At 38.2% G+C, this 23,668-nt stretch overlaps 1 protein-coding gene across 6 annotated transcripts in view; it reads left to right on the top strand.

Annotated features, from left to right (window-relative positions):
• WAC (WW domain containing adaptor with coiled-coil) overlaps window positions 1-23,668 on the top strand; it is a 57,433-nt gene that overhangs the window by 20,818 nt on the left and 12,947 nt on the right. For 5 of the 6 annotated variants that reach the window (XM_071428740.1, XM_071428742.1, XM_071428741.1 and 2 more), the window contains exons 5-10: window positions 435-550; window positions 1,117-1,229; window positions 2,673-2,981; window positions 17,686-17,931; window positions 19,882-20,004; window positions 20,951-21,099. In XM_071428740.1, coding sequence (XP_071284841.1) covers window positions 435-550; window positions 1,117-1,229; window positions 2,673-2,981; window positions 17,686-17,931; window positions 19,882-20,004; window positions 20,951-21,099 — 1,056 coding nt within the window. The remainder of the gene's footprint in view (window positions 1-434; window positions 551-1,116; window positions 1,230-2,672; window positions 2,982-17,685; window positions 17,932-19,881; window positions 20,005-20,950; window positions 21,100-23,668) is intronic. The other variant, XM_071428743.1, reaches the window with a different exon arrangement.

Raw genomic sequence — 23,668 nt, 5'->3', positions numbered from 1 at the left:
ACTTGAAATGCATTACATATTGTGAATTTTAGTCACTTCAGTATCAAAGTTTTAGTAGTTGCTGTGGTGTTTTTAAAAAATTGCCCAAAATTAAAATTTGTAAGTTTGTGATCAGTGGAAAAGTTTTGGAAAGATAATAATTCTGAGGATGTTGTAAGGTGAAAGAAACTAACGTTATCAGTATTGACCTTACTGTATACCACTAAATGTACTACTAGATTTTGTTATGGGGTTTGATGGGAATAAAGGAAACCATTGCAGAATGCAGCAGGAGGAATGCTGGTCATGTGTTCAAGCTGTCATTTAGAGGTGGTGGAACGCAGTGATATGGGTACATAAAAGGTGCCATGTAGTTTTAAAAACAATGAAAGATATTAAATTTGTATATCCAAACTCTCAAGTAGACTTTTTTCCAACACTGTTTTGTTTTAAAGGCTTATGATTCTGCGGATGATTGGTCTGAGCACATCAGCTCTTCAGGCAAAAAATACTACTACAACTGCCGGACAGAAGTTTCACAGTGGGAAAAACCAAAAGAGTGGCTGGAAAGGTATATGTTTGTATTTGTTTTAATTGTATAAAGAACAAATATTCTTAAGCACATTGCAGAGCACTTGAGCTTATCTAATAGATTACTGCTATAAAAGATTGTGCTCTAAGTCTGCTGTGTTCCTACCCTTACCATGACCTCTAGCACCTCTTTTATCCCTTGACAATCCAGAGCCTGAGAGGGAAGTGTGGTTGGTTTGTGTGGAGATGATTTGTTGGGGGAGTTCTGTTGTTTGGTTGGTTGGTTTGGTTTTTGTTTTGTTCTGGGGTTTATTTGTTTGTTTTCATTGGATTTTTGTTTTAGTTTTCTGGTTGAGTGTTGTTTTAAATGTTTTGTTTCAGGGTGGGTTTTTTGGGTGGATTTTATTTTGGACAAGATTCATGAGCTGAGCTGGTATATTGTGGGCTTCAGCAAGCACGCATGTAAGGAAGCAGTGGCTGGGGTTTGCTAACCCCACCTGTAGCAGCAAGCACTTAACAGTTTAATTCATCTCATGTAATTTATAGAAACTGGTTTATTATTAGATAATACACGTTTTTACCTAACTTTTGTTTTCTTTTCTTCAGAGAGCAGAGACAAAAAGAAGCAAGCAAAATGTCAGTTAACAGTTTTCCAAAAGATAGGGATTACAGAAGAGAGGTGATGCAGGCGACAGCTGCCAGTGGGTTTGCCAGTGGAAGTATGTGGTTTTTTTACAGCAATATATTCTTGCCTTGCTTGCATTACTGTTTTCTTTTCCAAACTTCAAAAACTATAAAAAAATCCCTTTCCTTAGCTATATATGAAAAATCCCTTTTCATATATAAAAGCCAAATGGGTAGCACAGTTAACTCTCACAAATGTGGTTTCTTTAAATAACTTTACTAGTGCAACATTTGCTTAATGCTTTTCATGGTTCTCCTCCTTTTTGTGGCTTTTACTGTCGAGTTCAATTATCTTCATGGGTAGTTACTTAAACAACTTGCATTATCTGTAATTTAGTTGGACTGTTGTGATCATTGAGACCTGCTAATGTCATATTCTGACCTTAAAAATAAAGATTTCACATCTAAAATAATAACCTAATTCAATGGATTTTGATATCAGGGTTTTCAGAGGCATGTGTGTGTTATTGAGAGCATTTTTACCTCACCAATACTCTTATCAAAATTTTCCCTGGACTGTAAATTTATGTAACTTGGAGATTTTTATCCTCATACCTAGCTTTAATCTTTGTCAGTTTTCTTCTGGAAAATAGTTGTACTGTAAGATCCTGTCTGTATCCTCATGTAGTTTGGATAAATTTGTAGCATAGTTCTCAGGGTAGTTTAAAAGCAGAAGCCAAAGGATTATTCTTCTACCCACGCTCTTGGGATTTGACAAGGTGATGTATAAAGGGGTATTTTTCTGTGTAAACTGAAACTTACTGTGTATGCTAAAATATACTGGATGCTGCAAAAAGATAGCAGTCATGCATAATGCAGTGAGTATTTGTTTTGTGACAGGTGAAAATGTAAGAATCTATAGAAGAATTACTCTCTGTTTACTTGGTATGTTCTCTGAGTAGCATATTTTAGTCTATCATAATGTGACCAGTGCAGATGAGTCATTCATTTAATATATATAAATGCCTTGAATTAACTGTAAGTAAGCTTGTTGTAGTAGTACTCAAGTGACATGGAGAGGAATTCTTTGAAGGCGTAGAATGCGAAACTATTAAATGATACTTGATGTTCAGGGATTTTAATGAACAAAAGAAAAACGGCATAAATTATCTCTTCACACTAAATACAAGATGGAAATAATAGATCTTGATTTAGATCTTTTTAGGAGACTTCAAAAGTTAACTTGACTGTAACACTCATTATAAAGCAGCCTTTCATCAAAATACAGTACTTAACTGGAGCTCTAAATCAAGCAAAGGTCAGAGAAAATGCATTTTGTCAGTGAGTAGAATTAAATTTTGCCTTTTTGATGCTGATCTACTTGAAGCTTTTTTTAATCATAAAAAGTTCAATCAGCTCTAGTTGTTGGTGTGCAGCTGTATTAATCAGTTACTGCAATCTTAGACTTGTTTCTAATTTAATCCTTTTTTTTTGTTTTTGTTTTATTGCAATGTTACTTGGGGAATCCTGAAAAAAAGTGGAAGACAAGCATTCCAGTGACACCAGCAGTATGCTCCCACAGAATATTTTATCTCAAACGAGCAGGCACAATGACAGAGACTACAGACTGCCAAGAGCAGAGACTCACAGTAGTTCTACTCCAGTACAGCATCCCATCAAAACAGTGGTTCATCCAACTGCTACCCCAAGCACTGTTCCTCCTAGTCCATTTTCTCTACAATCTGATCACCAGCCAAAGAAATCCTTTGATGCTAATGGAGCATCTACTTTATCAAAACTGTCTACATCCGCATCTTCCATCCCTGCACAGAAAACAGAGAGAAAAGGTATGTCTAATGAAATTCCCTCTAGTATTCAAGACAATGCGTTGCATTACATTGCTTGTTCAAAGTATGTTAGTACTAGAATTTAAAGATTTTTTTCCTTTTTGGTTGTGTGTGCTTTTAGAACCTGATTACTGTTTTGATATGTTTACTTACCCCCAAACCCAATTTGCTGTGCCTTGTAGAACTTCACATTGACACTGTGATATTTACTATTTATGGCCTTATTCTGCAAATTAACATTTCAAATGTATTTTTGTAGAGCATAATTTAATTCTTGTTTTCTCTCTTGTTGTTTTGGATTTTTGCCATTTATTTGAGTTGTCATGTAGTTACACAATTTGAAAGTCATTTTGGACCATTATGTTTTATGAACTGCTGTTATTGTTTGGAATGCCAGTGTCAAACCTTTCAATCAACACAAGCACAGTTCTTACAGAAAGTGAGAGTTTTCTACATTTTCCTAAGAGCTAATCTCTTTTGATTTGCATCTTGAGAAATACTGGATCTTCAATTCTAAATCTGATAGTATGTGTTTCTTTTACCTGATAATACCTGGTAGATCCAGTTACAGTCGAGCAAAGATCAGGACTTCACAGTGTGCTGTTTATGACCTCTCAGACCTCTGTCTTTTTGTTAGATTTATTTCATTATTAGAGATGAAGAGCTCAAGAAGATTGTGAGAATGAGATGTGTGTCATTACTGATAGTGGGTTACTTTGGTGTAGTTTTCAGAGTGGTAGTGTGTAAGAAAATTCTATTTTGAAGGCTTTGGGAGGGAGAAAATAATTTTTGGTAATCATGTTGTGTTTTAATATAAAATATTGTGTACTTAATATGTAATTGAATTCTTTTTTTGAAAGATGGCTTGTTGCCCTGTCCATACTTGCAAGTTGGCCTAGTTAAATAGTTTTAAAAAGAAGACCAAAAGAGACTCTGGTCTGACACTAGTCTTGTGCTCTGTGTTTGTTTTCGACTCTTCCATTTTTGTTTATTAAAGAGTTCCAACTTCTATACAGACTTAAGAACAGCTGGCTACACAAAATATTCGAAACTGACAAATACTGTAAGGTAATTGTGCATGTAAAGAAATATTTTTACATTTTTTCTTGACACTTTGTGCAATTTTTACATAACCTGGGTTATTAATACTGATTGTAAACTACAGAGGAACAGGTTATTTTCAGCAAGCCTTTTCCTATTCAACACAGTAGAGGACAAAGTAAGGTGTACTAGTTCAAGCATGGTTCTTGTACTGAGTGCAGTAGTTACCTGCTTCAGTTCAGCCTCGATTTTCTGACTGCAGTTTGATGCATTTGAACACATTACAGTGCAGAACATCCGTGTCAGGTGTTCTTTCCTTTAGTATATCTACTCCATTTCCATTTCTATATTTAAAATAGACTTAAACCCCCTCTTATTATTACTCAATTCTGGCATGTTCTTGATGCCCATTTGGTGTGTGATCAGATTTCATACTGGGTATTCTTTTGCTGCTTAACTGCACATCTTCATTAATTGAAGAGATGACTCTTACAGAAATTGAAGGAACTTCCCATCCTGACAACTGCTGCAGATGTTGGCAGAGTTCAAGTATTTCTTACATACAACATTAATTTGAGGACATACAGCTGGGAATAATATTGAAAACAATCACACAGGGCAGTCTTGTAAATCTAGATATTAGAATCCATGGATAGTTCCATATTAAATAATTTCCTGAATTTCTGTATTCTTAGATAGGTATTTTTTAAATTTTTTATGGGCTAAATGAATAGATTCTCTGTAATAATCATGCCTCATTGATCTGTTTCATGGCACTTGATTGTGAGAAAATACTGTACTGAGCTTCAGAAAAGGGTCAATTACAGAAAATTAGTAAATAATTGAAGAATTAGAATAGGTAAATGTTGGGCTTGAAATTCTTACTGTAGAAAATGTGAGTTTTACACGTTGCTTTACTTCTTGTACAGAAACAGAAGACTTCAGTGTGGGTGCTGTCATGATAAAAGCTCATCAAACAGTACATTCAGTTGACTTTCCTTTTTCTGGTGAATGTTGGACTGTCTTTTTAAGAAATTAAACCAGTAAATTTTCCGTAGCATTTTACATATCTAAATTTTTTAGAAGGGAAGCAGCAGTGCTTTGGATAATTTACTGTTACTCATTCTCTCAGGTGACTCTGAACCTGTAGTACTAGAAGTATGCAGTTTAGTAAATGTTTTTTGTAGCTGTTTTACAAATTGAAAATACAGTAATTGTCCTGAGACACTCGGTTCAAACTATCTTCTAAAAGTTTTTGCAGAACTGAAAAATAGTTTGAGAGGTTTATGTTTACAGTAGTAAAGCAAATAGCCTTTGATCTTCTTTTTCTGTTCACTGACTATGCCATCCCTCTCTCTTTCTAAAAAGAGGTAAAACTGTTTTTTGCCTAAAAAAATAGGTTGGTCCAATGACTGAATAATATGTGCAGTAGTCCTTCCTTAAATGAATTCTTGCTTCTTGTGAATGTGTTGCTGGCTGCCTCATCCCAGCATATATGTACCACTATTTTAATAGTTCTGATTTCAGTGTGTATTTTTTTAAGCAGTAATAGTTTTGAACAGAAGAACAACAGAAAAACACAAAACCCAACGACAATGCTTTTTTCAGCTCAATCTCTTTTGCTGCAGGGGTATGTTGTAGTCCCACAAGGAGATTGAATAAAATCCCTGGCTGAACTATAGCTCAGCTGTTAGCAGTAGTCCTCTGCCCTCAATGGCTGGCAGTAGTGGAGAGTTCCTGGGGAACTATTTGACCTCTACCCTTTGGTTTGAATGTTCCAGTCAGAATCTGCTGCTTCTGTTTGTGCTCACTGTGAGTGCTTTATGCAGGTAAAGTGTGGGGTTGCTTTTCCTACTTTTTGGCTGCTTTATCTGTAGGGCACATCGCATTTTCCTATTTCTAATTCAGAATGAAATGTTGTATTGTCCATATCTTAACAGTGTGTCTGTCTGTAGGATACTGCTTCTCACACCATTCCTCCAAGTCCCATCAAGGCAGCACTTCTGTTTCTAGTGCAGCAATACTCTAAAACTTTTATGAGAGCACGGCAAGCTGGCCAGTGCAATGCTGGATGGGCTGTGACTCCAGTGCTTCTTTTCCTTTTCTCACCCTTGTGGTTTTCTTGTAACACTTGCTAGCTTTAGTGGTCAGTTATTAACATTGCTTCTGGTATTGTTGCATCTTCTTTGGCTGAGTTTTGCAGTTCCAAGTACATTACTCAATTCGTATGTCGGTTAGAAAAAGTTACATGTGAGAAAATTAGTTTCTTCCAATACTTAATGCTTGTTTGCTGAACATTGCTGTTACATTTGTCTGGACAGCAGAGGTAAAATACAAAAAAAATTCAGTTTTAAGACTGGAGTAATCCAAATGTGAGAAATAGGGATTTTTTTTTTTTTTTTGTATTTTAGGTAATTTGAGTTGTTTTGAGACTCTAGTTGCTATTGTTACTATAGTTTCATTTGGCCAAATGTGTTTACAGAATGCATTGCTTTTAAATATTTATGTATTTTGGCTGTGGCTTACAGTCCTTAGTAGATCAGAACTGAACTGTAAAACAGATAAATGTGACTGTCAGTGCTCAGAGAGCTTAGTTGATGGACTGTACACTCCAGGTGCTTCAGCACAGAAAATGTGTTATGACTCTTAATCATGAGCAGAAAATGAAGCAATTCTGTTAGCTGTTCTGGGTAGTAGTTTTTTAATCAGTGAAGCAGAGATGAGTTCTATAGGGCGACAGGATACAAATTTCTAGAATTTTGTAATGTAGTTTTTCTCCTACTGAGAGCACACTGTGAGAGCACTAGTGCCTAATAGTTGCTAGCAGTGCAAAGATAACAGCTCAAGCTCACAAGAGAGTGAGGTAATATTATAGTGTTGACTCCAAAGGACTTGGGATGCATTTGTTTTGTTTTAAATGGGATAAAAATACATCAGCAGTAAAAGCTATAGGAACACTCAGAGTCATTTTAATAATTTAGGAATCATCTAGTCAACAGTAGTTGGTAATCACATGTCATTAAGAGTAAGTCTTTGTTGCTATAAATCAGAGTAAGAACAAGCTAATATATAGCATTAATTTAAAGGTAGTCATACAGGGAGTGCAAGTATGTTAGCTGTCAGAAAGAGGGCTGTGAAGTCCTTTATTCACAAAAAAGGCATTTTCCAGTTTTGTTCTTTTTTCCCCATCCACTTCTCTGTCACGCTCGTGTGCCCGATGAGCTCGGCGCACCCTGGTCAGGAGGGAGAGTAAGCAACTTCCAGGTGCTCACAGGCCTCCAGCAGCACAGCACAGGTGTGGGACTGGCAGTGTCAAACCTCTGCATTGAAGCAGAGTAGCTGAACAGTCAGAAGGCTTCCATTTCCACCCCCTTGCATTCAAGTCTTGTAGGCTCAGGGTTGCATTTCATCATGTCAGTCCTGGCAGATCAGCTGTTTGCTTAGGTGCAAAAATTCTTGTCATAATGGGCAGAGATTGGTGATGGCAAGGTTCTGTAGTGTGTTTATGTACTGACTCAAACTGAGAAGATAAGAGTGCTTAGAAAAAAACCTGAGGATCATTTTGGCACAACTGCTGAAAATGATCTGTTTTCTGTTTTTTTTCTGAAAGGATTGTTTGGCCATTATTTAATAACCATTTAATAACCATTTATTTGGCCATTATTTAATAACCCATTATAGGTTGTTAAAAAATTCGCACTGCTTGGAAGAATCACACCAGAATGTTCCCATTATGACTTGACCTGGTGTTTCTACTTCAGCAAAAACTTTGGCAAACCTCTTCACAAAACTTAAAACAAACTGCGTCTTGTGTCATACAGGTTCTTGTCGTGTGAAATTCTGACTGATAACTTGGATTTCTTTCTTTTTTGTCCAAAAGATGTGATTGTGGGTCGCACTCCTAGCAGAGAGGGTTAAGAATAGAAAGCTCTTCCCTAATCATTGTGGTTTTCAAAAATAATTTTTATTATAAAAAGGTTTTTTGCTGCTCCATTTTAATGTTACCAAATTAATACTTCTTCCCTTTAAGTTAATGTCTAAATCTAATGGTGTTTCTTTTTGCCATCCGCCTACTTTGTTTTCCTCTGTGGGTTTATTTTGGTCAATTTTTTTTCCCACGGGATGAAGTTGATGGGCCAGAAAGTTGTTTAGTTCTATAATACAGGTATGTATGTAGTCTGCATCTAGTAAACTTACTTGCATAATTGTTAGAAAGCAAACTGTATTTTCACGTTATTGCCACAAAGGGAATGGATTTTTAAAGTTTTTTTAAAAGCTCCAGATATTAAGACTTTATTGTGCATAGCTTATAATGGAAAAATTGGTGCAAAGTCATGTTTTTAAAATCACAAAAACTTATTTTAAAAATTATCTAATTTTCTTTTTTTTTCTTTAGTTATTCAGAGGAAGAGATAAAACAAATTTTATTTAATGAAGTTCTTACAACTTGAAGAGATTGCAGTATGCTGTATTGTAGTTTTAGTTTTTGGGTTTTTTTATTTAAAAAGCTTTCCTTGGGACTTGCATGATAAAAGCTGAAGTTTTAGGTGAGGTTAGAGTCATTTGCACAGCATTTGTTTTGAAATTGATGTTGACAATGAAGAGGCTGTAGCCTTGCCCTGTTCCACTTATTAAGCCATAATCTGTGCTGTAAAGCCTGCAAAAGTCTCAAATTGTTATAAAAATTTCTTTATACGACGTGGATTAATTTTGCATTTTGTGTTGATAGAATTCCGGTTGTCATTTCAAAATTAGTTTGATGCTTAATGATTCAGGTTAGGTTTATGAATGACTGCCACGTAATCCAAATCCTTATTTTGCAATAATAGTGGAGATTGCTTGTCAAGGACCATGAATTGATGTTGACACAGGTGTAGGGACCGGTGTATCAGAATTGTAAAACGACAGGATTTAAATTTGTGGAGATGTTTAACTTTTCTCAGCATGCTGTGTTCATCTTGACTGTGTTTCGTGATGTTTGAGGGCTTCAAGTGCACTTAAGAACCACAGGATTGTATTATTAACAGCCATTTTGAAAAACCTTAATAAACTAAAAAATAGTGTTTTAGATGTTGGAAAGTAAACTTAATTCTTCGGCAAAATAAACAATGAAATAGTCTCTCAGGAAAAGGGAATTAAGGAGGAAAAGAAAGGGAGTGAGGAGTTTCTGCTTCTATTTGTGGAAAAAGCAGGGGAAATCTATACACCCCAGTGAGTGATATCTGAGGGTTTTTGTCAGACAAATATTTCATCTTGAGGAGTTCTGGCTAGTTAAATTAACTTCAAAAGGCAAAACTTGCAGGATCTGTACAGCATCATAAATTAAACCAGGTTTTAAACTTTGTAGTTACATTACTCAAAAATGGATGTGGAAGTATTTTGAGGCTTTGTTTTGTTGGCAGCATTCTAGGATTTAGTATCCTGTCTGAGCTGTGAAGTAAGATAGATGGGTTTAAATTAAGCTAAAGAAAGTTGTGATTATATACAACTAATTTGTAGTCTGTATTTTTAACATGCGAGTTTCCATCACAGAGGGGTTTCTCTTTGTGAAGAAGAGGTAAAGATCACAGGTTGAGATGAGAACAATTTACTGGAAACGGCAATGAAATAAGAAATGAACAGTAAAAGCAACAATATTATTAGAAGGGTGTACAAGAGAGGTGAGAAATTCACCTGTGAACTAAAGCTCAGCACGGGGGAGCTGCAATATGGGAGCTGCTGCCACCTTCTCCCACTGGAGAAAGGCTCCCTTCCCCAGCCCTGACAGTGAAGTGAGGTGGTACAAAATAACTGCCCTTCCTGGCTGCTGCAGAAATTAACCCTGTGCTGGCCAGATCCAGGACATTATCCACCCCCTATTCTATACCACCTGCATCATGCCCAGATCCTACACCTTCCACCTGGTGTGCTCCTGGCTAATTGCAAGATGTATCAGAATCTCCTGATTGGTATATCTGAAGCAGTCCATGCTCACTGTCCACAATAGTTATAGCCTACAGTGACAGTGTCATTCAGCAGCCAGAGTTTTAAAATTCAACATTACAGACTGTTCTCACAATACAATCAAATCCCCTTGAGGTACACGTAGTGTTTCCTTATCCCTCTGCATTACCCACCAAATGCACCCAGGTTCTTGAGCAGAAACATGGATGGGTTTGCCTACCCTGTGTATGGGTTTTGCCTTTGCTTGAGGAAGGAGTAATCCAAACTGTCTTGCCTAACACGTTCTTCATGTGCACCACAGGGACTTAATCCCTTTCTGTGGTACATGAAAGTTTTGTTTGGACAGGGTTTTCTCACTTAGTGGAGCTTCTGGTGTTAACTAACTAGGTGGCCTTGGCTAGATTTATCTCCCAGTGTTTGAATGCCCTACCACTTGCTGCTTTCAATGTGGTTTTTAACAGTCTGTTGTACAGATCAGTTTTCCCAGAGGCTGGTGTGTGATATTATATATCCACTCAATACTGTGGCCCAGGTGTCTCTGAGGCTGTTTTTGAAATGAGTCCCATTGGCTGATTCAGGTCTTTCAGGGTACCATGCTGCTACAGGACTTGCTTTTCAAGGCCTGAGGTGGTGTTCCAGGCAGTGGCCTAAGGCACAGGGTATGTCTCCTGCCATCCAGTGATTGTTCCTGTCATTGTAAGCACGTAGAGCTTGCTGTGGTGGATTTGTGGAAGTGTGATACAGTCAATCTGCCAGGCTTCCCTGTACTTTTCACCATAGTCCATTGAACCACAGGGGCTTTACCCGCTTGGTCTGCTTGATTGCGGTGCGTGGTTTGCAGTTGTGGATAACCTGTGAGATACTGTCCATGGTTAACTCCAGCCCTCAGTCGTGAGCCTGTCAGTGTGTTGCATCTCTTTCCTGTTGATGTGAGGTGCCATGAGCCCACTGAGGCAGAAATAAATAATTCACCCTTATGTTGCCAGTCCAGATGCATCTGAGACACTTTAAGCTTGGCAGCTTGGTCCACCCCTCTCCTGTTGTGGTGTTCTTCAGTAGCCCAGCTCTCAGGTACAGAGAGCATCGGCATGACAGACTCCCACAGTGAACTTCCCTACCCGAGCAATTATGTCTTGCCACTGTACAGCAGCCCAGGTGGTTTTCCCTCTCCAGTGCCAATTGGTCTTTTGCCATCAGTCCAGCCACCCCCATAGAGCATTTGCAACTGTCTGTAACTCATTGTAGAGGTAGAGTGTTGGCCATTTTGTCTCATTCAGTGATATCTAAAACCAGTAGGATGGCTTTCAGCTGTACAACCTGACTTGATCCACCTTGTCCCTCAGTAGCTTCTGTGGCTTGCCTCATAGGAGTCCAGCAGCTTTCCATTTTCAGGTGTGTCCCTACAATACAACAGGAGCCATTGGTGAAGAGACTATAACTTTTCATTTGGTAGTAGCTGATTATGTGATATGGTCTCCTCAGCACATGTCACCTTCTCCTCCTCTGATGATGATGATAGTTCAAGATTTTCACCTTTGGGCCAGTTAGTGATGACTTCCAAGATCCAAGAGTGATTGGGGTTTCCTGATTGAGTTTGCTGTGTAACCAGCATGACCCAATTTCTCCACATGCCATCAGGTGTGGAAGGGATTTCTCCCTTGCATCTCCAGCCCAGCAGTGGCAGTCAGGATGCCAGTAGTAGCTGTACTTCGGTGCCAATCACTTCTGAAGCAGCTTGAACCACTTCATAAGTTTCCAGTATCTTCTTTTCAGCTGGGACGTAGCAGGCCTCAAATCTTTTGTATCCCAGCTCCAGAACTCCAGGGGTTGTCCTTGTGTTTCCCCAGATGCTTTTACCAAACACTTTACCAAACACTCCAGGAAGGACCATTCTCCCTGACTGCAGTGTAGAGCATTTTTCACATCTTCTGTCTTGACTGGCCCAGGGTGACTGCATGATCCTGTTTTGTTTAAAAGTTTGTTGTTCAGGGCCCAACTTGAAATCGTTCTTCATGTCACATGGTAGAGAGGGCTGACTACCTGTCTGTAATCTGGAATATGCACTCTCCAAAAACCCACAGCACAGTGGGGTAGTTTTGCCATTCATTCCCAGTCAGATTCACTTAACTTCCAGTACAGTCAGCTGTTGGGATGCCCCTGTCACCTCAGAAATCCAGATGGATTTTGTCTCTACGTATCTCGATGGCATCAGGGTACATTGCGTGCTGGTGTCAACTAAAGCCTTGTACTCTTGGGGTCTGATGTGCCAGGCTATTGGCTCCAATTATAGGATCCATTGGGCCAATAGATCCGATTGCCCCTTTCCCCCATCTGGCTGGGGGCAGGGCCTGGTCATAGTTCTCATTGCTCACTCCTTATAAATATGAACTGGAGGTTCCTTCTAGAGGATCAGAAGTAACATCACCTCTTCTGTCTGAGGACTTGCCCACTGAAAACTGGAGTGGCATTTGTCCATGAAGAGTTTCCTGTTGTGGTTGTTCTTCCAAACATTCAGCTCACATAACCATACTGCTAGGGCAGAGGTGAATTTTCCATCCCACTTCCTCATGTCCTCTGTTTTGCTCACAATAAAAACACAGGTTGCCTTGTCTGTGTCTTCTCTCTCAAGCAGGGGGGTGCTTGCTCCCAATAGCAGAGACTTTGGTCTGTACTGGCAGGGCACAGGACATTTCCTTGCTGACTTTTTCAAGTTTGTCCAAAGACAGTCCCCACAGCCGAGGTGTGTGTCAAGATGATCTTTATATTGCTGGCATTGGGTAGTCACATGAAGTACTGTTTGTTTCTCCTTCTCTGGACATGAATGCCAGTTAGTTGGTGTATGACAGTGGCATGCTCTGTACAAACTTCTGCCACATGGATTGTGTGCACTGGACCTGATCTGAATATACAGGAGACTCCTTGTTATTTGAATCTATGTACATTACTCCATCACATCTGATTCATGTACTGGATACCTTTTTTCCATGGCATTCTGCCTGCTGGGGTGCACTACTAGATTGTCCTTGAGATGATACCTGATACCTTCCCTCCTGCATGACAGGAGTCACCTCCAAAGGCTGAGGGTATGTCTTCTTCCCAATTCCCTATTTAATGCCCATATCCCTTGACAGAGATCCCAGTTGCTTGGCTCCACTACCATCTAATTTCATATCATGGGCCATGATACCCCAGCATTGGAGCAGCTAGATTACCAGGAGTTCATTTGACTGGCAGCTGAAATCTTCCTGCATATCTCACAACTCACTCAGGGACAGGGATTGGGTAATTATCTTTGGCCCTTCCTCTTCCTGCTGTTGTGAGGGTTCTACTTTGTCTTCATCCCTCACTAACTGAACTGATTTGATCTTGGATTTCTTCTTATGTATAGGGCAACTTCTAGTGGCACAGATCCATCCTGTGGTTCAGCTGCTGTTTGAGTGGTCTCAGTGCCTGTTTGTTTTCCTCCTGTTCTCTGAGGGACTGTCTAGTATTGAACTATGTCTGGTAAAGAATGGCCAGTGCCCAACACACTGCAATGATTTCCTCCCCTCTGGAGATGTCACACCATCCATCCTCCTTGAAAATATACTGTTGCTTTATCAGGATTCTGTAGTTGTTCAGGGGTGAACTTCCAAACCGTTGGAGCAGAGAATTTCCCCCAAAACTGGCCCATTTTCTCTGACATTCCATGCCACTCAGGATGATCCACCTGCAGAGCAGGCCTCCTTAGAAATCTCTCTCTGGATTCTAAACATGCTGTGGGCCACACTGACTCTAAACGTGGTACAGACTCTACTCAAGAGACATAGCAGCAAGACCATGCTTTTTTAACAACCAAGGGAAATCCAAAATTCTCAAAAGCTGGTTTAATAGGCCTGAAAGTGACAAAGGGCATAAAAAGCTGGAGAAAATTACCTGCCCCTGTTCCCCCACAGACTAGGTACAATTTAATGAACTCCTAGAGGTAGGCCCCAAAGAAAGGATAAAAGAGCATTACTGAGCACACATCCCAAATGACTCTCATTGCCCCCCCACATGCCATAAACTGGTCTCCCACAATACAGCAACACAAGAATCCTGATCCCTCTCTCTCCCTGCTATGAAAAGATACTGTGGTGGGCACACAGGGTGTATACAGGAATATATACAGGGTTGTGTGCCACAACCATGTGAACGGACCAAGCAACATTGTGGCTGTTGACTCCCTGCCCAGTACAACAAATGCATAAATCAAATTTGTTTCAATCCCCTCTGGTCAGATCTGATTATCTCAACCCTTTGGGTGCCAAATAAAGCTATTGAGGTTTATGAGTGGTGTTCCCCATGCACTGTTCATTCACTGCTTCCTCCCTCTCCCCTGTGACAGGCTAGAGAGGAGAATTGGAGGCACAAAATGAAAAGATTGAGATAGGAAAAATTTACTGGAATCAGTAATAAGAAATGAACACTAACAGCAACAATATTAATAAAAGGGTGTACAAGAGAGACAATTCATGCTACACTGACTGGAAAAACTCCCTTACCCCTGCCCCTGGTAGTGAAGTGAGGTGGTATAGAATAACTCAACCCCTCTGGCTGCTCCAAAAATTAACCTTGTCCTGGCCAGAACCAACACAGCTACTTCATACCAACAAGAAATACTTTATTTTCTACCAATATTTTTACAAGTTTGTTTTGGGGAGTTTTTTTGGCAGACACAGGTTTAAAGCTTAAATTTCATTAATAATAAATTAATTTGTGAAATGCAGTGATGCTCTGACCAGTCATATTATTCTGCATCCTCTGTGATGTTAAGTAGCAGTTCTAATGTGATGTACATGTAGCTAGTCATAATCATAGAGATGTATTCTTTTATAACATTTAGTGGTTTGATTTTGAGTTGCTAAACATCTCAGAATAGTGGAATGTTAGCAGTAGGTGTTATCCTTGCTTTGTATCCTTTCTCTAGTTTTGATAGGGTGATTGTACAAAAATACCTTTCACAGATACATTTTAACTTATACTTAAAATACCTGCAGTAATACAGCTTTGTGAAATAATGTCTCCATATTGTTTGAAAGAAATAACTTGACTGTATTGTGTTGATGCAATTCAGTGTGCATTTTTAGAGCTTAAAAACTCAAACTAAAGTAGTTTTACAGACCTCATGGAATTTGGTGGTTTGAGTGACATGTTTTGAGTTCTGTTATTCAAGTAATAAGTGAATACCCAGGACTGGGTGGGTATAAGGTTTATTTTAACTGCATTGTTAGCTTGAGTTTGCCTTTGATTCAGTGTATTTTCTGTTCAAACTGCAGCATGGGTGAAAAGCACTTCCAGCTGTTTGGTACAGTGGTGTGGTTTGAGGATCAGGTATTTGCTTACATGAATAAATAATACAGTAGTGAGTTGATTCTTTACTTAACTTACTATTTAACTGTGAAGAGAAGCCTAAATGCATTAAATATGTTTTAAAATTAGTGCTGGCAGTTGCAGTATTTTTTAATTTTGAAATAAAGGTGTTTTTGGGTTTTTAATGGTTGTTTTTCTGGTAAGGTTTTCAAAACTGTAGGTAGCAGGCTTGTACATGTAAGTACTAACGTGCTCCATTGTGCTTATTTCCCTTGCTTTTGTCTGCCAGTGTATCTTGATCTTATTTGGACTGTGACAGATCCAAGTTCAATTTCAACTTCACATGTTTTTGTTTAGTATGATTAGATTATTGTTTGTTGGATATGTCTTTGACCTGAAGTTGTCTTAATGTTTACTTTAAACGGTATAACATAGGGTGCAATATTTTATAACAAAAACTTTTACTAATGACTTAGTGTTTCATGGTAACTAATACCTAATCAGCTGTTCTAGTTCACATGTTACTGAAAACACTACAGAAGCTTTGTAACAGGTTATTCTTTTTTTCCCATCTTCAATCTTTGTAACCCCTTTGTCCCTTTTTAAGTTGTTCTTACCAAAGCTCCTGGCCAAATGACCATGTCCCTTCACAGATTCATTGCTACCAACCCTGAGGAGATTGTAACTAGATAGGGGCACATCTTTTTCAGAAGTTCGCCTGAAACTCCAAAATATGTCTCTGTGTCCTGGCTGTTGCATCCTTGCAGGCTTTCAAATTCTTTAGCAGGTTTTTTTTCTGGTTCAGATTTCTCAGCTACTTGTCTGGAAAAAGTTTTCTGGAGTATTTGTGACCTTTATAAGCTATTAATAGAATAACAGCATAGAAACAGAAATCCTCTTCCCAGTGAGATGAGAAATCTTAGTGAAAAGATTTATACATCGTTACTTCTGTAATTCTTTGTTTGGTTTTTTTTTAGGGTTCTTCTCCAAATTAGTCTTGGAAGTTGCAGTTAAGGTTATTGGAATACAAAAGCTGTTAGAAATTCTATGACATTTTATTCTTCAGTAGTAAAACAAACCAGACCATATCACCTCTTTACTAATAAAGTCAGCATCATCTTACTTTTACCATTTCTTCAAATAAAAAAACCAAGCACACCATTAAAGTAAAAGAACTTCCTAGCCAGTTTTTCCCTACTTTTGGGAAAAACTTCTAGACTTTTGCCTGAAATGTAGAACATGCAGGTTGGCCTTCTCTGCCCGGTTTGAGGTGGGTTTAAAATCTGGATCTTCATTACTGTGGGCAGACATCCTGCATAAGATCTTGGATCCATGGCTTTATGCTCTGCATCCAACTTCTTTGGTGCTATAGATGCATTAGTCTTGACTGAATTTGTGGGCAGGGTCTCTGAGGGTTTAATGAGGATGAGAGAAGGAGGAGCTCAGATTGAAATATGGTGATCCAAGTTTCTTAAAGGAAGGATATTTGAAGTGACTGAAGGTACACATATAGTAAGTTGAAATACTTCCATTGCAGAGATTTATCACTGTATTGGAATGGAGGAGCAACTTTCTGTTGAGTGGAAGTCATATTTAAAATTAATTAACTCATATTAATCAGAACAAATTACCATATAGTATAATTGTATTTAAGTACTGTGTGTTTCTCTGGAGAAAAAGTGGTAATATTTCCTAAAATCATATTAATAAAATAAAGGATATCGGTCTTAATGCTTCAGAAGAAGCTGACAAGTTAAAAATTAATTATAGGCAGACACATTTTAGATATTTTTCCACTCTGCTGTGGGGATGTTAACAGCACTGTTTTACATTTCTAGTACAGCTCATTATCCTTTCTAAATCCTCAGCAATGTAGCTGGATTTTGTACAATACACTTATATTTGTGGCTTCTTGCACTGGTGTCTTCATAAATGAAGTATGGCTTTATACCCTCCTGTCAAATTTGACACAGTAGCCTATATGCAAAATCCGTGGGTTATGAGGTTTTTGTTCATAGTATATTTTCCAAAGAAAGGTTGAGATCATAAGAAAAAGTGTAGAATATGAGTGGAGGTGATCAGTAAGGAATTTTTGGCCTACATTTGCCTTAAAGGTTAAGGAAAAAAATGTCCTGTTTTTAATACTGGCTGCTTTTCATCCAGTATCTTGAAGTGGAAAAGTTGTATTTGTGTGTGCATAATAAATATTAGGTTCAGTAGCATAAACTGCGTTAGAAATCAGCTGTCTTCAATTTTTATTCTATTAATGTTGTGAGTTTTTTTCTTAAAATGGTAGTTAGGCATTTGATCTTCTGAATTTGACTATTGTACTAGTGAGTTGTCAGGTTGTATTGGGGAAAATGAAAAACACTGTCTGTCTTCTGTTCAGAGTCTGCATCTGTGGACAAGTCTGTATCCCATTCTTGCACAACTCCTTCTACATCTTCTGCTTCTGGACTGAATCCAACTTCTGCGCCTGCTTCATCTGCTCCTACAGTTCCTGTTTCACCTATCCCACAATCACCAATTCCTCCATTACTTCAGGACCCAAATCTCCTTCGACAGCTGCTGCCTGCTCTGCAAGCCACCTTGCAGCTTAATAATTCTAGCGTAGATATATCCAAAATCAATGAAGGTAAGGATTCTTTAAAGTTCATGTAATCTCTCATTTACATACATTAGTGTATTATTGCATACCAGACTGTAGTAAATGAAAGCCTTATTTTAATTGAAAAGTGAATAAATGAATCCCTAGGTAAAGTGGAGTTTTTTGTGGCCTTTTTTTTTCTGTTAAACCTTCTCAACATTTAAGGATTTCAAATTAATAAATGTTGATGTACATGAGCAGTGTAATTGAAACTGGTGACTTAATCACTAGATCAGCATTTGTCTGTTGCGCAAAATTTCGTTAGAGCTCTTTGTTCTTTTGTTTCACGCACTGTTCTTTGTTTTCTGTAGTTTGTGCTGCTGTTCTATTAATGTGTGTTGCATATAGTGAAACTTCTAGGGGTTCTTAAATCTTGTTGCCTAACAACTTTTTTCTTTAGCATAACAAAGAAAGCCTCTCTGAATAAAGGTAGCGTATCAGTAACTTTGCTAGCCAGTGAAATTTTGTACATTTAATCAGTGTGTCCCTTATATTTTTGTTATATTGGCTTAGGTTGTTAGAAGTCAGTTTATCACTTACCTGTAGTGCCTTTTGCTGCAAGAGAAGGTAGAGTTGATGCATTTTGAATGCAGTTTTTTCTAATGTGTTTGCATGTGACAGGTTACTGATAAAGTGGTGTAGGAGTTTTGTTTGCTTCTCGTGCAAGAATCACTGATTTAAATAGGAAGTAAAACATTTGCATGGAGTGCTGAGAGTTAATTGTCTTTAACTTTCTGAAAGTACAAATCAAGTAAGGGAAAATGCTTACAAAGTATTCTATACCTTGCAATTATTCATCAGAAAAAGTGGTCAGTTGCTTCCTTTTAATCAGCAAATATTCTGTCTTCATTCAGTACTAATAAGTGAGTAGGTCACTGGTTTCTTTTTCCTGTGCAGGGAAAGTCTTTAAAACTGTAATCCACTAGGTTGGACTAAAAAAAGACTGAAAAAACCACTAAAAAGTGTTATGGCTGTGTTGAAAAATGAAAGGTCCACTCAACTCCAGTTGTATTTTATTAAAAAGCTGCCCGGTGAAATTTCTAGTAATTTTCTCTTGCCATATGAGCAGCAGCTGTGTATGTCTTGGAACAAGAGTGTTCAGAATTGTTCTGATGACATGAGGGCCTGGCTGTGTCCACGTGGGCAGAGTGACTTCACCTTGCACAGCAGGGCTGCTCTTACTGTGCACACAATCCAGAGTTACTCTCTGCTTTGCTGGTGAGTCAGTTTTTGCAGGAGTGTGCTGGAAGGTATGTCCAGGAAGTATGCCACAGAGCCTGTAGACCTTTTTGGAAAGGTTAGTTCAGAAGCTCAGAGTTCAGGGTTTTGTCATCTCATACTGCAAGATGCTCTTCCTGTATTGTGCAGTTTTAAAATGGTTTGAAGTGATTATTTTTTTTACTGGTGAGGGGATGACATGGGACAGCTAAACCCAGAAGAGGTAAGGGTTTTTTATTAGTAAGAAGAAACAATGATTTTTAACCTGAAAGAGATATGTCTTCCTCTTGAACATGAAGTCTGGGCCCCATCTCTTTCAATGAGTTGAAGTGATTCTGCTTTTTGCTTTTTTAAAAAATTATTGTAGTATAAAAAAATCTTCACACATGTTCTGCTTACTGCAGTAGCAAATTAAACAAATTTTCTCTTGCTGTTTACAAGAATTATTACTAATCCATACGATCAACTGGAAGACTTGACGTTATTTCTTTAAAGAATTTTTGTCAAATGTGTGTCTTAAAACTACTAAAGAAAGGACTTGCTAGACATTCCAAGTCAACTTGAAATCAAGTAACTGAAGAACAGTTCAGGTGGATCTTTGGTCATGGTAGATACGGGAAATAAATGTGAAAGAAAACATACCTTAAATGTAATTAGCCAGTTTCAACAGTTTAAAGTGGTGTTCTGGAATTGTCAGTAAAACAGAATGTTTGTTTTCAGTTCTAACAGCAGCTGTGACACAAGCCTCTCTGCAGTCTATACTCCATAAAATTCTTACTGCTGGACCATCTGCTTTCAATATCACCTCCCTAATTTCTCAAGCTGCACAACTGTCTACGCAAGGTATTCAGAGTTTTTTTTTTTCACTTACGTAAATTTGTTACACAACATTTTAAAAAGTCTGATACAGTTGTGGAATCTGTCTCATGTCATATCTTCGGCCACACAATGTGGAGAATGTGAAATGACTTCTTTTTCCAAAGATAGGATAAAAAATTTTTATTGAGGGGCAGGAACCTGACACGCTACTGAGTAAACATGCTTCTCTGTCTCACCTTTTGGGATTTTCTTTGTATGTTAAGAAATTCTACAGGAGTAATGTGAAACTTGTGGAATTAGATGTTACTTAACAGTATAAAAGACAACTCTTCCTTACTTCAACACCCATCTTGTAATACTGTGCAACTGTTGACTCTTGGGGGAGGCTTTAAATTCTTAAAGTTTCCTCTGTCTGGTGGGGACTTTTTTTTTCATCTTCCAGGCAAGATACTCTTTCAGGTATTTCCAATATGTTCTGGCTTGTAACTTAATAAAAAAAATTTTAAAACTTAAGTTTAGAAACTTAAACCAAAACAATAAATGCAGTCATCTTACTGAGTAGGTAAGCAGTGCTAATGGTAATTTTTAACTATGGGTGGGGAGCTGTTGGTATATGCCTAGAATGGATTCATAGGTTTCTATATAAACTGTTCATGCCTTCTTTTGGTTAAATCAAATTGAACACTCTTAAAATAGGAGTCGCATATGATTTAGTCTCTGAATCTGTAAAAAGCATTTCCTAATAGCTTCTTCTCTTTCCCCTCCCCTGAAATTTTAGAAGTGGGGAGTTTGGGGAACGTAACAGTCCCTTAGCTAGGATTGTTGTTGAGCATTAAATAGTTCTAGTTGTTCACAGTGAGCATGTTTGTATATCATCTAATACAGCATACTCCAGAGTACCCAAAGAAAATCTAATTTGCATTTATGATAGGACATGGTTTTATTAAAAGCATTTTTCTTTTCTTTACAGCTCAGCCATCTAATCAGTCTCCAATGTCTTTAACATCTGATGCCTCATCACCAAGATCATATGTGTCTCCAAGGATAAGCACGCCACAGACTAACACTGTTCCACTGAAACCTTTGATGACTACGCCACCAGTATCATCCCAGCAGAAGGTGAGCTCCTTTTGGCTTGTGCCATATTGTAGTAAGAAATCATTATACATAATATTAAATATTGTTCCTATATATCCATGTGCTAACAGTTGTGTGTAGGATAGTAAAATATGTGTATCTTTCCCAATAGAAACAAACAGCTGGAAGCAACTACTTGACTGTATTTTGGCAGTGCAGCTCCAGCATGAAATCTAGTTTACTTCTCTTGAGGAAATTCTTAATGCTGGCCTCAGATGCTGTCTGGAGATTTTACCAAGGCATTGGTATTCTAGCATATTTAAATAGCAACAAAAGCATACCTCAATGGCAACAACTGATACAATTATTTAGACTTGCCCAATAAAAGATGTTTAGAATGGGAGAGAACTTCTTGGGGAAATTTACTTGAAGTAGTCTCAGATTTTGTTTAGAAATGTTCCAGGTGTTTACAGGTCAATAATATAATGTCCCTTTCCCTTCCTGCCCCCTCACCTCTGTTCATTCAGAATTCCTTCACTGGATCAGTGTCTAGGAAATGTAAATTGAAGCTAACATACAAGCTCCTGATGTTCTTTCTGAGAAACCCCCACCTTCCTAAAATCTGTCTTCTCTATCACCTTCTGCTTAGCTGAGGTGTCTTTTTCTCAGTTTTCTGCTCACAAGTGAACCTCTAATGTCTTGGATGCCTTTGAGGAATACTTTTCAGGAGAACACATTGCATTCCTCATTATATTCAAAATGCCTTATTTTCTTTCATCAGATTTTTTTCATGGGTACAAATAAAACCAAGTGATTCTCCCAGTTTCTTTTGATTGACAGTGATACAATGAATTGCAAAGCTTCATGTGTGTACCAGTACTGGTTGTTACTTTGGTTTCTGACCCTGGATTGCATCCTCAATCTATGTTCACATCCCATAGCTAGGTGGCAGGTAATGAAATTATCAAATACCAAGGTTGAGATATTTGGTACTTCCAAATCCTGAGATATGAGAAAGAATCTTAAGTTGTGTACTGTCAATAACTGGAAGTAGATCTCTTCTGGTCTCTACAACCCAGAGATTGATTGTTAGTCCCAGAAGTAACAAATTTTTTTTCTGCAGCAGATACTTTGCCAGTTTGATAAAAAAAGAACTGTCTTGATAGTTTTTCTATTTGTGTAACTCAGTTCCATGAGATGGGAGCTTAGGTGGTGATAGCTCCGGTGTGAGCACGTCTGCTTTAGCAGCCCATCGGGTATGTGAGTCAGGCTAGCTTGTCCAGTTGTACAGTTTGAGGTGAATTATGCCTAATCAAGATGTGGTGCTGTGCCAGGACACACTTGGTTTTAGAGCACATGGGCTTAGAGCAGACAAAGCTGAAGTGACTCTGTGCAAGAGGAGCCCAGTGCCAGAGGCACAGGGATTTGAGCTGGCTGTGGGACTACAGTAGTGCCATTGGCACAGTACCATTGCTTAGGACTGCTTGAACGTGTCAGCACTGATTTCAGACTGAAGCTGCTGTGGCTGCCTTTGGGGTGCTGTGTGCATGTGGCAGCTCAGGGGGCACAGACTTTGCCTTTTAGCTGTGCCTGTATTGTGTGGTCAGAAGCTGTTCTGAATTTCTGCAGAGTAGTTGTGTAAAGCACTTTACACAGACTTGTCAAGCTCACTGAGAGTGTTGCTTTTGGTTGGTTGGTTTGCCTGTTTTTTTGAATTTATTTAGCCCTTACTATTTTTCTGTTTCTGGTATATATATTTACAGTCTTTGAAACACTTGGACAACATGGAGTAATTGAAAGGTTTTGTGGTTCATTTATTTTACAAATCCCACTTTTTCTTTATGGTCCTTTTTTTTTTTTTTGGTTATTTTTACCAGCCAAGGAGCTGGTTGCTTTACCAGTTTGTATCTGCTTCATGATTCCTTTTTTGCTGATGGGCTTCTCTTTTGAAATTGTTCTGTTTGAACAGCCTTGGTGATTTAATGTCTGCTCACACACTGAGCAAAATGCAGGCATTAATAGCAAAGTTCTTCATGTCATACATTTCATAAAGGTACTTGTGTAGTCTGTTCTCATAAATCAGTTTACGATCTGCTACTGTTTCACCCTCCTGAACTATATAGTTCTGTTTATTTCAACAGCAGATTGATCTTACAATTATCTTGCTTTTCCCTTTTAGTACCATGGACTTATCATGTGCTACTCAGACTTCTTTAGTATATGCCTATTAATCTAAAAACCAGAAAGAACACATGTTCATTTTGATGATAAGTTTAAAGGTGACTTTTCCTCTTAGACATTTAAGAGTTTGAATTGGCATTAAGACAGCCCCCCCCCCCCCGAATATTTAAATGAATCAAGTTGTGTCTTCAGTTTATTTTACCATCTGTGGTTTGTTTCATAGAAGTCATAGTTTCTGAAGTAGAGCATTTCTGGAGGTTCAGGAGACCACTAGTTAGTATTCTACACTAATGTGAAGTCAGCAAATGCCAGAGAGGCTGGACAATTTGTTTTTTTTGTCTTTATGGATCCCTAGAAGCCATTTTTTCTTTGCTCTCTCCCTTTTCTCTCAATATTGTTAGCTTGATTTGTGAAGTGGAGGATAAATTTT

The sequence above is a fragment of the Agelaius tricolor genome, unplaced genomic scaffold (assembly GCF_023055355.1).
Source record: "Agelaius tricolor isolate 1412-34295 unplaced genomic scaffold, bAgeTri1.0.p SCAF_6, whole genome shotgun sequence".
NCBI classification, from domain to species: Eukaryota; Metazoa; Chordata; class Aves; order Passeriformes; family Icteridae; genus Agelaius; species Agelaius tricolor.
Note: the sequence above shows the minus strand (reverse complement) of the source record. Positions and strands in the feature narration are given on the sequence as shown.